General features: G+C 44.9%; 1 protein-coding gene across 5 annotated transcripts in view; it reads right to left on the reverse strand.

Annotated features, from left to right (window-relative positions):
* Positions 1 to 12,645, reverse strand: part of PRDM10 (PR/SET domain 10) — a 102,801-nt gene that overhangs the window by 41,426 nt on the left and 48,730 nt on the right. For all 5 annotated transcript variants that reach the window (XR_003307691.1, XM_026450443.1, XM_026450440.1 and 2 more), the window contains exons 5-7: positions 4,517 to 4,742; positions 3,146 to 3,387; positions 1,143 to 1,346 (exon numbers count right to left, since the gene is read on the reverse strand). Coding sequence is in view for 4 of the 5 variants with exons in the window: in XM_026450443.1 (XP_026306228.1) it covers positions 1,143 to 1,346; positions 3,146 to 3,387; positions 4,517 to 4,742 (672 nt within the window). In the remaining variant the exon portion in view is untranslated. The remainder of the gene's footprint in view (positions 1 to 1,142; positions 1,347 to 3,145; positions 3,388 to 4,516; positions 4,743 to 12,645) is intronic.

Consider the following 12,645-nt stretch of genomic DNA (forward strand, 5'->3'; position numbering starts at 1 on the left):
TTTAAAAAAGGAATTTTCATTTAGAATCATAGCAAAATTTTGTTACGTCATCAAGAATTATTATTGAGATAAATTTCAATAGTTATTACTCAAAAATGTATTTCTGAAATCAGAAGTCAGCACATAGGATTCTTTGAGTAAAACATTCATCCAAAGAAAAAAATCTTGCTCATACATCTAAACATCTTGCCCATACATCTAAAAATCTGTTTCTCAACTATGGCGTGTGTAAATGAAGTTAACCCACATCTGTAATCACTTCGTCACAGATACAGATGCGTTCCTGTCAATGGTTTGACTTACAATTTTTTGACATTACGATGTTGCAAAAGTGAGACGTGCTCAGTGGAAATCGCCTGAGTGCCCGTACAGCCATTCTGCTTCTCCCTTTCAGTATTCAATACATTATATGAGATAGTAAACACTTCATTATAAAAGAGGCATTGTGTTAGATAATTTTGCCCAACTGTAGGTTAATGCAAGCGCTCTGATCACATTTCAGGCAGGCCAGGCTGAGGTATGATATTCGTAGGTTGAGTGTATTAAGTACATTTTCAGTTTACAGTATTTTCAATTACAATGGGGCTTATTGGGATCTAACTTCATCATAGGTAGAGGAGCATCTGTACCAGTCTACTCCCCAAAACAACTACCTCTTTACCCCGGACCTCATGCTTTCACATTGGCTCTGCACAGTCTCCTGGTTCAAGCGATTCTCCTGCCTCAGCCTCACAAGTAGCTGGGATTACAGGCACCCGCCACCACGCTCGGCTAGTTTTTGTATTTTTAGTAGAGACAGGGTTTTGCCATGTTGACCAGGCTGGTCTTGAACTCCGGACCTGAAGTGATCCAACTGCCTCGGCCTCCCAAAGTGCTGGGATTACAGGCGTGAGCCACCATGCCCGGCCTCACATAGGCCCTTTGATAAGCATAAAAGTCATATACTTTTCATCCTATTTGCAGGATTATGACAGTGTATACTACATGGTAGCTACTCAATAAGTATGTGAATAAGCAGGAAACGACTTTTTTTTTTTTTTTTTTTTTTTAAAACAAACCCACTTTAGGGAAATAAACTTGCAAAAAGCCCTAAACAATCACTCTTGCTAGCAAACAGCAGCACGGGTCTGGCAGCACTGTACCTTCAGTTCCTGCTTGGGCTCCACATTTTTTATGGTTGTATAATACACGTGGTGGCCATACTGGTAAGCCACCAGGTTCTGCTCCAGGTGATTCTGGGCTGGCCGTACAAACATCATCCAGTTACAAAGCGTCTCATCAGACAACTCAAACCATAGGTCCTCATGTAAATCCCTGTCTTTTCTGTCCCCTTTATCAAGAGAAACCTGTACGAAAAAAAGTCACACAAAAAAACAAAACAAAACCTTCAATGAGAGACACATTTTATAATGTCACAACACGCAAAGTATTGCTCCTAAAATTAACATACATCCTGGCTCTTCCCTTTGTATCTGCAAAAATCCTAGATCTATGACTTGCCAAATGTTAGAGGGAAAAGATACTTTCTGAAGCCTCAACTGTAGGAAAATTACCTGGCAAAATCTAAAAGTTAATCTAATTGCGTAGCTTTAGCTAATATTTCACAAAACATGACAAAAAATGCTATAAATATGCCAGAAAATGCAAGCAAAATACTCTCTAGTTCATTACAACTTGCCTCCTTTTGGGGTTTCGTTGCATTCATTTACAATAGGCAGCCCAGGGATAGGTATTTCTCTTTACAAAGTAATATTCTTGCTTGGAGATTTTGAGAACACAAAGAAAACCTCCCCATGTCGAAAAACGCATCCCAAATATTCACCCCTCCACTGCCCTTTCCTAGTTCTCTGGGTTCCACGAAGCAAGCAGCAGAGAGGGCTGGACAGAAACAAAAGGGTCAGCTAGCTGTAAAGAGATGACTATAAACATACTTCACCATACAGGGAGCTATTCTTTAACCAGAGTCTACAGGTCTGACCTGTTTCAAAACTGGAAAGTGGTTTTCTTGCAAACATTACTGGCACACAGCAGATGACATTAAGCCTACATAATTCTCTTTGCATTCCAGTCAAAATTATTTTAAATAAAGCAAGCAAGCCCCTGTTATGGGCTGAACTGTATCTTCCTCAAAATCCATGTTGAAGCCCTAACACGCAGTACTTCAGACTGTGACTGCATTTGGGGACAGGACTTTTAAAAGGGTACTTAAGTTAAAATGAGGTCATTAGGGTGGGCCTTAATCCAAACAGGACTGGTCCTTATAAGGGAAGATGGGTCAGGAGAGGGAGCTCAGGCCTGTAATCCTAGCACTTTGAGAGCCCAAGGCAGGAGGATCACTTGAGCTCAGGAGTTCAAGACCAGCCTGGGCAACATGGCGAGACCCTGTCTCCATAAAAAATACAAAAATTAGCCAGGCGCGGTGCTGTAATCCCAGCACTTTGGGAGGCTGAGGTGGGTGGATCATGAGGTCAAGAGATCGAGACCATCCTGGCCAACATGGTGAAACCCCGTCTCTACTAAAAGTACCACAATTAGCTAGGCTTGGTGGCAGGCACCTGTAGTCCCAGCTACTTGGGAGGCTGAGGCAGGAGAATCGCTTGAATCCAGGTGGCAGGGGTTGCAGTGAGCCGAGATCGCGCCACTGCACTTCAGCCTGGCGACAGAGCGAGACTCCATCTCAAAAAATAAATAAAATAAAATACAAACATTATAAATAAATTAGAAGGGGTGATTAGGACGTGGACACACACAAGCACTGAGGAAAGACTCTGTGAGGGCACAGTGAGAAGGTGGCTTTCTGCAAGCCAAGGAGAGAGGCCTCAGAGGAAACCAACCCCAAACTTCCAGCTTCCAGAACAGTGAGAAAATAAATGTCTGTTGTTTGAGCCTCCCAGTCTGTGGTATTTTACTATGGCAACCCTAGAAAACTACTGTAGCCCCTCCGAATAACTCATATAATGCTTTCAGGGACTAAAATTGTAATCTCCATCTCATTAGTGAGTTTCCATTCAACCAAATTAAGATAGAAAGAAGAATACTAGCAAACAACCGCTAAGAAACAGGAATAAGAGACTCAGTAGACAATGCAGTGCTCCTTGGAACACCGCTGAAGAATAGGAGTGAGGTGTGATAAAGCATAAATTACCTTGAGGTGAATATAACAGTCTTTCAGCTCCGAGCCCCTGACGAGAGGCCCCTCCACGGGGCCAAACTGGGTCCGCTTGGGGATGCGCCGCTTGGAGAACACCCCGCCCAGAAACCTGTCTATGTAGAGCACCAGGGGGAGGCTCGCCCTCGCACGGGTGAGCACCGGCCGGTTGGGGATCGGGTGCAAGGGGCCATGCTTTGGGCACACTGAAGAATGCGCGTTATTGCACTCTTCACACCCTGCAAAAGAGAGAGAGTCTTGAAGAAAAGTCCAGTTCCTCAGTATAACTTGATATGAGGTAAAAAATTCTGACCTGAAAAATCCCCATCTGCATTTTCAAGCCAAAATTCAATGTACTCCTAATGGTGCTACTCATTCAATGGTAATTCATTCTCTCTGGTAGACCAGTAGTCCCAGCTACACCTGTCGTCCCAGCTACTCGGGAGGCTGAGGCAGGAGAATCGCTTGAATCCGGGTGGCAGAGGTTGCAGTGCGCCGAGATTATAGGAAAAATCCTGTAATTCTCCTCTAACATCAGACAGAATTTGCTTATGCCTGTCACAAACAACCAGCAGGCCATGACTGACTTCTCTGCTGGAGAGTCCTTTGAATAGTGGCCACTACATTTACAAATCAATTACAACATGTCTGAAGAGTAAAAAGAGCTTATCAGGCTAAATGTTGCACTATCTGATGAGACAAAAGAGGTGAATTTTATAGTATGCCAATTATCTCAATAAAACTCTTCCACTGCCGAGGGGCTAGACTGCCTAAGCTGCAGTCCTGACCCTCAAACTATTGGCACAGCCCTGGGAAAGCTACCCACCTCATGGGAGGGCCACGGGGAGCAGGGAGGAGGTAGTAGACGCAGGGCACTCACGCCTGGGATAGAACAGCATTCTTAAAAGGCAATCATGGAAGAGGCAAAGCAGCACCTGGCTGAAGAGCGCAGGATCGGGCAAATCTACCGTGGTGGTTTGGTGGCTGAAGCTCTGGTGTGAGAGACCTCGGCTTGCCTGCCTGATGCCCCTTCGTCCCTATGTGACCCTGAGTGAGTTTCCCAATCTTCTGAGCTTCAGTTTTCTCATCAGTAAAATCAGAAAACGAAGAAGAGTGTCTCTCAAAGGGCTGCAGTGAAGGCCAGGCGGGATGATGCAAGCAGAGAATGTGGCGCAGTGGCCGCACACGGAAGGACCTGGTTCATGGGAGCTATGTTCACACACACAGGCAAACACACACACACACAGGCAAACACACACACACAGGCAAACACACACACAGGCAAACACACACACACACACAGGCAAACACACACACACACACAAGACGGACGCAGCTTCCCTGGGGGAGTCCAGTGCCCACACTTACATAAGTCATGCGGGTCGAAGGGCCGGGGTGGGTCTGGCTCCCAGTCATCCAGATCTGTGTCCTCTCCGTCTTCTTCCTCATCTTCCTCAGTGTCCTCGTCCTCATCCTCATCCTCTTCCTCTTTGGCCTCCAGTCTGCCTAGAGGGGCCTGCAGAGTTGCCAGAGGGTCGGAGCCGTCCACACTCTCGATGGAAGGCAGCACCTGGTTATGCACCGGCAATGAGGCCTGGGCAAAAGGCGAAGGCACAGAGTAAGCAGACATGGACCCCTGCTTTCTGTTCGCTGGTGCCCGCTGGCAGAAACAGGGTGCAAGGGCTGGGTGGAATCTAGTCTTCGTACCAACTCCTTCCAGGCCCTGGAAAAATGACTTCCCTCTACAGGCTGTGAGGAAGAGCTGGCTTCATTTTTGATCTGACTGCTCACAGCCTTTAACCCCCGCCTCCCTCTGCCCCTTCTGTCCCACACCTGGGCAGGTGCTAAGAAGGCTCAGGTGCTTCCTCCTTTGGCAGTGGGGGAGACTCAAAACTGGCAGGCCCTGGCCACCTGCGCACTGACCCCACCCCTTCCACTCAGGAAAGCCTGGTCTCGTCCTGGCTCATTCAGGCCGCTTCGCACTGCTTGAGAGGCCTGCCCTGTCTCCCAGAGACTTCGAATGGGTAAGCAACAGACCGTTTCGATGTGTGCACATGGGAGGTACTATCGGTTTCCACATCTGAACTAAACCTGGGGTGGGGGGGTCCCTCTCGCCTTTCCAGAGTGGTCTCACCACAGTGGAGGGGGGACACGAGTTGACTATCCTCAACCACTTGTCTTTTAAAACTCAACATGTCGTGCAACGCATGGTTAACAAAGTTCAATAGCTCACAGCTCTCCTTTTCAACAGCTCAGGCAGGCTGAGGTTTTTAAGTAAGAATAAAAGAGATGAGATGCCTGTTTGTGTCATCATGCTGAAGTCAGTCTCCTGCAAATAAGCCACAGCTGGGGTCATGTATTAGGTTAATGCTCTCTTATCGAATGTCCTGGCAGAAAATAAAAATGGTACCTGAAAAAGTTCTCCTGCCTCCAGTCTAAGTGTTATGGGATTATACACTGGCCTAGAATCCCTTTATTTAATCTTGCTCCTCCTGCCCAATTAGCACAAGGTCATACTCAAGCCATGTCCTAGTCAATAAATAAAGGAAGCTTTTAAAGACGCCACTCCCTTCATCTTCTCATATGTTGTTTTCCTCACCTAGAATACTCTTTCCTCAGCAACCTTCTAAATCCTACCACATTCCAGTTTCCCAGTGAACCACCTCTGATGCCTCCAGCCCTCCCTGAGTCTTCTCTGCTCTGAACTCCTGCAGCCCTTGGATCCAGAGAATCCCTCTCACAACAGCACTCAGCGTCTGCTTCCGCACTTCATGACCTCACCAGGCAGCCTGAATCATTCTGGAAAGTTCTATGACATTTTCTGTGGAGCCCAGATCTTCCACGCTTTGGTCGGGGCCCAGGACTTTCCTCTGGAGGTCGGTAGAATAAGTGTAACCCTTCCGCCACAGGAATCAAATATCTGAAGGCCAAAACCCCCTAATTCATTCAGTCACTTCTCAAATGACCAAACTCCCAGCTCCCTGATCATCTTGTTGTCTTCATTTATTTGCAGTGGATTCCATATTTTTATTAATACAACATCAGGGTGCATTAGTGTTTACATTGCCCACATTGTTCTACTGCAGACCCGTCTTGAACCTGCAGATAACTAAAGTTCCTAAGTCCTTTTTTCCCCACAGAGTGCTATTAAACCATTTTTCCCCTTCTCAGGACTTCAAGAGCTGATTTTTACTTAAATGGGGGATTTTGCATTTATATCCAGTAAATTTCATTTCACTACTTTTATCTGTTCTTCCTGTCTGCCAAGATCTTTAGACTCTAGATCCAGACATCTCACACTTTAACTATCCCTACAGCTTTGCATCCATTGCCAGACACCATCTATTTTGGTGATAAGTATGTGTTTTCACATGAGTCCATCTTGCCTCTCCAACTGCACCTCAGGGAAGTAGACTATGGGCTTTGGAGTCAGGCATTGAGAGTAAAATCCTTGCCCTGCCACTTAGCAAGTTACTACACTTCTCTGAACCTCAGTTTCTTTGTCTGTAAAATGGACACAGTAATACATGCCTCAGGTTCTGTAAGTACTAAGTGAAACAATATGTATATAAGGTCAGTAGCAGAGTATATAGCATTTAGTAAGTGCTTAGTATCAATCATTGTTATCCTAAGTTCTTTAAGGACCATGATGGTATCATATACTTTCTCCTCAAATTTAAAAGATTGCTGAGCATAAAGTAGGTATTCAATGAAGATTCATTTGTTGAAATATATTTGGCCTTTTGGGAAATGACATCAATTCCTTCAGGCATCTAGAGGAGGTCTTTGTGGCTATTCACAGACACATCCTTTTCCTGCAGTGCATCTTTTTTTTTTTTTTTTTTTTTGAGACGGAGTCTTGCTCTGTCGCCCGGGCTGGAGTGCAGCGGCCAGATCTCAGCTCACTGCAAGCTCCGCCTCCCGGGTTTATGTCATTCTCCTGCCTCAGCCTCCCGAGTAGCTGGGACTACAGGCACCCGCCACCTCGCCCGGCTAGTTTTTGTATTTTTTTTAGTAGAGACGGGGTTTCACCGTGTTAGCCAGGATGGTCTCGATCTCCTGACCTCGTGATCCGCCCGTCTCGGCCTCTCAAAGTGCTGGGATTACAGGCTTGAGCCACCGCGCCCGGCCTCCTGCAGTGCATCTTAATCGAAGAACTTATCAAACTCTAAAAAGAGGCTGGGTGTGGCTGGGCATGGTGGCTCATGCCTGTAATCCCAGCACTTTGGGAGGCCAAGGTGGGCAGATCACCTGAGGTCAGGGGTTTGAGACCAGCCTGGTCAACATGGTGAAACCTCATCTCTACTAAAAATACAAAAAAAATTAGCTGGGCATGGTAGTGGGCACCTGTAATCCCAGCTATTCGGGAGGCTGAGGCAGGAGAATCACTTGAACCCAGGAGGCGGAAGTTGCAGTGAGCCGAGATCACGCCATTGCACTCTGGCCTGGGCGACAAGAGCGAAACTCCATCTCCAAAAAAAAAAGAGGCCAGGCGTGATGGCTCATGCCTGTAATCCCAGCACTCTGGGAGGCTGAGGGAGGAGGATTGCTTGAGCCCAGGAGTTCGAGACTAGCCTAGGTAACATGGTGAAACCCTGTCTCTACAAAAAATACAAAATTTAGCTGGGCAGTGGTGGCATGTGCCTGTGATCCCAGCTACTCAGGAGACTGACGTGGGAGAATCGTTTGAGCCCGGTAGGTTGAGGCTGCAGTGAGCTGTGATGGTGCCAGTGCACTCCAGCCTAATAAAAAGAACTCTAAAGAAACGGTACTGAGTGTGTTTATTAAGGGCCTGACCTGCAATGGCAGTGTAAGAGCACTGCCCAACATTTGAAATACTCGGGCTCCAGAAAGCAGATCAAACCGGCTATCTCAAACTGCATCTGCATGCTTAACTTTTGCATGACATTCCACTTCTGCAACTCAGGGTCTTTTAGAAACTTTTACGTGGGAGGCCAAAATTCTGGAAGACGCTTCTGCCTCAGCTTCAGTAAAAACAACAAAAAATGCCATGTGAGGCTGAGGATTCCACAGGGAACTTCTAGCGGTGCAGCTGCTGTAGCCACCTCCCCCTCGACCTCCTCAATAGAACCTGCGAGGAAGTGACTATATTCCTGCTCCCCATCTCAGAGCACAGCTTACAATATTGCCCCTTGTCCTAAGTGCTTAAGCATTAGGCCAGGGTTAGTGATACACGTTATCATACATTGAACAAACCAAAGCATATATGCACCGCTACTCCTCATAAATCCGCTCTGCAGAGCCAACCTGAAAGAACGAATTCAGCAATTCAGTTATTCTAGTGAAACCGCACTGTATTTTTCCCCAACAGATGCTGTCAGAAAGACTCTGGTTTGGCAAGGTGACTGGCTTCCTGCCACTGCTGAGAAAGCTGACATCGAGATAAAACCAACCTTCTCTTCCCCATGCTGGACCTCTCTCCTAACAGACTGTGGCAAAAGGAAATGCTTAAACACTCCAGCATCATCTTCAAGGGCTAACGTTAAAAGCAGAGTTTGGATATTTACCAGAAACATGCAAACTACTGTTGAAAAGGAATGGAAAGAGCTGGTGACTATCATTTCTAGGTAAGAACTGTATACTTCTAGACAACACAGACCTTAACATACAACAGGCATGCATTACAAATTTAAGGAATCACAAATTCAAATTCAGCTGGTGTTTACTGATGCTAGGCACATGTTTGAATTTATTTGAGGCCAGGTGATGTTACAACCCTCCTAAGTGGCAAAGATGAAGTTTAAATTCTGACTCTGCACTGCTTTTTCCAGTACATGACAATGGCCCAAGGGAATTCAGTCTATTCAAGGAGGGCAGCAGAAGAGGTAAGCATCACCCACGCTTTGAATATCTGGGCAACAAGGTAACCACACATGCTCCTGAGGTCACCGCCAGGCAGTAGGTTGGCAAGCAGTATGTGTGTGTTTCACTTAGAGGAAGAGAATACGAAGCAAAACCATTTTAATCCTGTGCATTTTGTCATGTACAATAAAATACAGTAAAAGGAAAAAGAATCTATAAACTTATGGTATACTTTCTCCTTCCCACTTACTACCACTCTCTGTAATTATTTCTGAAAGGACATAATGCATTTCAGGATACAATTTATCTGAGAAGTGAAACATGAAACGACTACGCTGGACAGCAGCACACACAACAGAATGCTTCTTGATTCCTACTGAGACCAATTATCAGGGCAGCATATTTTCCTCTCAGTGTGTGGGGAGTCACACATGTTCATTTTCAAAAACAATGGGGAGACTATGCCTGGAGACCACTGATGCCTTTCTTAAGGACAAGGGAATGCATACATGAAAAAGGCTTCAAGCACATTTTGCCCCCACTAAAAACAACTGAAAATATAACAGGAATCTTTTGTCTAAGAAGAAAACCAAAACCAAAAAAAAAAAAAAAAAAACATCATCTGTGTTAAACCCTCAATCTAACTTTCTATCCAGAATGTATCCAGGTCACCAGATACACTGACAATCGCTGAGGTGTTATAACCAGAAATAACTGTGCTGGTTGAAAGGAAACTAGAATGGAGAAAGACGCTAAGCCAATAGTTCCACTGTCTTGTAATGTCAGGGTTTGTGGAGCTGGGTACAACTTTCCTTTTGAGCACAACGTGAAACAGGCAGATTGTTTCTGGACATTGGGAAAGATGAAGAGCCCTTTAAAGTGCAAATGGCAACGAAGCCTTTCATTAAAACTATCCCTTAATAATAAAACAACACAAATCTGCCTATGAGATTGGCAAAATTTGAAAAGAATGCAGATACTCAGTGTGGCAAGAGTGTGTGGAAATGGGGCACTCTTGGACAGTATTTTGTTGGTGGGAATACAAACATTTTCAGTGTCTGAAAAGCAATTTAGAAAATCAATCATCAAAATAATTTCACACAAATATCAAATAGAATAGTATAATAAACCTCATGTATCCATAACTCAGCTCAACAATTATCAATTCATGGCCAATCTACTTTTTTTTTTTTTTTTTTTTTTTGAGATAAAATGTCTGTCTGGAGTGCAGAGTGGCTTAATCACAGCTCACTGCAGCCTCAACCTCCTAGGCTCAAGTGATCTTCCCACCTCAGCCTCCCGAGTAGCTGGGATTACAGATACATGCCACCATGCCTGGCTAATTTTTTTAGTTTTTGTAGAGACAAGGGTCCTCACTATGTTGCCCAGGCTGGTCTTTAACTCCTGAGCTCAAGTGGTCCTCCTATCTCAGGGATCCCAAAGTGCTGGTATTATAGACATGATTCACCGTCCCTGGCCAATTCACGGCCAATCTTATTTCCATTAATCTACCTACTTTCTCCCTCATTGGATTACTTACAAGCAAAACCAAGACATCACACGTTTTCATCTGTAAATAGTTGAGTACAACAAAATGACTTTTAGATTGCATATCTTATCATACCTAAAAAAATTAGTCTTTTTGTTTATTTTTATTTTTGAGATGGAGTCTCACTCTTATTGCTCAGGCTGGAGTGCAATAGCACGATCTTGGCTCACTGTCACTGCAACCTCCGCCTCCCAGGTTCAAGTGATTCTCCTGCCTCAGCCTCCCAAGTAGCTAGGATTACAGGTACCTACTACCACACCCAACTAATTGTATTTTTAGTTAAGATGGGGTTTCACCATGTTGGCCAGGCTGGTCTCAAACTCCTGACCTCAGGTGATCCACCTGCCTCGGCTTCCCAAAGTGCTGGGATTACAGACATGATCCACTGTACCCGGCCGTCATTTCTGCGTGTGAGGGGTTTTTTTTTTTTTTTTTTTTTTTTGACGGAGTCTTGCTCTGTCGCCAGGCTGCAGTGCAGTGGTGTGATCTCGGCTCACTGCAACCTCCAGCTCCCTGGTTCAAGCGATTCTCCTGCCTCAGCCTCCCAAGTAGCTGGAATTACAGGCACGCACCACCACGCCCAGTTAATTTATGTATTTTTAGTAGAGACAGGGTTTTACCATCTTGGCCAGGATGGTCTCGATCTCCTGACCTTGTGATCTGCCCACCTAGGCCTCCCAAAGTGCTGGGATTACAGGCGTGAGCCACTGTGCCCGGCCCCAGCTGTCATTTCTTAGTACTACCAAATATCGACTTAGTGTTATGATTTCCCCAATTGCCTCATATATTTTTTTTTACAGTTGGCTTGTTCAAATCAGGATCCAAACAAGGTCCATATATTGCATCTGACTGATTTGCCTCTGAAGTCTCCTTTAATATGTAAGCTCCCCCTTCCTCTTCTTTTCCCTTGCAATTTATTTGGAAACGAAGCTAAACCATTTGTCCTAGAGAATCTCCCACAGACTGGGTTCTGCTGACTGCATTCATGTGTATCTTTTAATTTGTTCCATTTTGTCTACCATGCTTGAATCTAGATACTTAATCAGATTCCAGTTTGATTTTTTGGGAAGCATACTTCATATGTGATATAATGCAACAGGAAGTACACAATACCGGGCGGCATATCATGAATGGCCGTCTCTCTGTTGGTGATATTATCACTTGGATCTATCCATTATACCATTCCTCATCAGCTTTTTCCTGATGGTTTCAGGCTACCATTGACAATCATTGCCTAGGTCCGTATGTCATTAGGGGCTGCAAAATGCTGATATTCTAAGTCAATCATCCCATCTTTATTAGTAGGAAAGCTTCTATAAAGAAATTTCCCTCCTCAAGTAATTGGTTACCTGAAGGAGACAGGCAGGATTCTTTTTCTCCATTTGCCAGTTTTTAGAATAATACAGTAAATTCTAGCATCCTCAAAAAGTGACCAATCCAATAACTCCTTTTAGTATCAGTATGAACTTGTGGACCTTACGTATATTTAGGTACTTCAATCTATTTTAGATGTTACCCTTTTTTACAGGTCAATTTGACCCATTTTGGCCCCTTCAAGTTCTTGCCATAGGAAACCAGAAGTTTTTAATAGCAATCTTGTATTGTGAGAAGACAAGATGCTCCAAGTTCATCAGTGCATTCCCTGCCCCAGAGCTAGAATCTGCCATTTCTCCAAAAAGCCCTAATTCCTTTTGCTGGTGAATTGTATTTAAGAGAACACATGGCAGCATTAGGGATACTCACTGCTACTGGGTTGATCATCGTATCTAAACTACTTCAATGGCCAGAACTAGAAAAACGGGATTTTTGCTTTTTTTTGTTTTTTGTTTTCTTTTGTTTTTGAGACAGAGTCTCACTCTGTCACCCAGGCTGAAGTACAGTGGTATGACGTCAGCTCACTGCAACCTCTACCTCCTGGGTTCAAGCGATTCTCCTGCCTCAGCCTCCCGAGTAGCTGGGACTACAGGCATGAGCCACCACGCCCAGCTAATTTTTGTATTTTTAGTAGAGACGGGGTTTTGCCATATTGGCCAGGGTGGTCTCGAACTCCTGACCTCCGGTGATCTACCTGCCTCGGCTTCCCAAAGTGCTGGGATTATGGGCATAAGCCACCACACCCAGCCTG

This window comes from Piliocolobus tephrosceles, chromosome 13 (assembly GCF_002776525.5).
Source record: "Piliocolobus tephrosceles isolate RC106 chromosome 13, ASM277652v3, whole genome shotgun sequence".
Taxonomy (NCBI): domain Eukaryota; kingdom Metazoa; phylum Chordata; class Mammalia; order Primates; family Cercopithecidae; genus Piliocolobus; species Piliocolobus tephrosceles.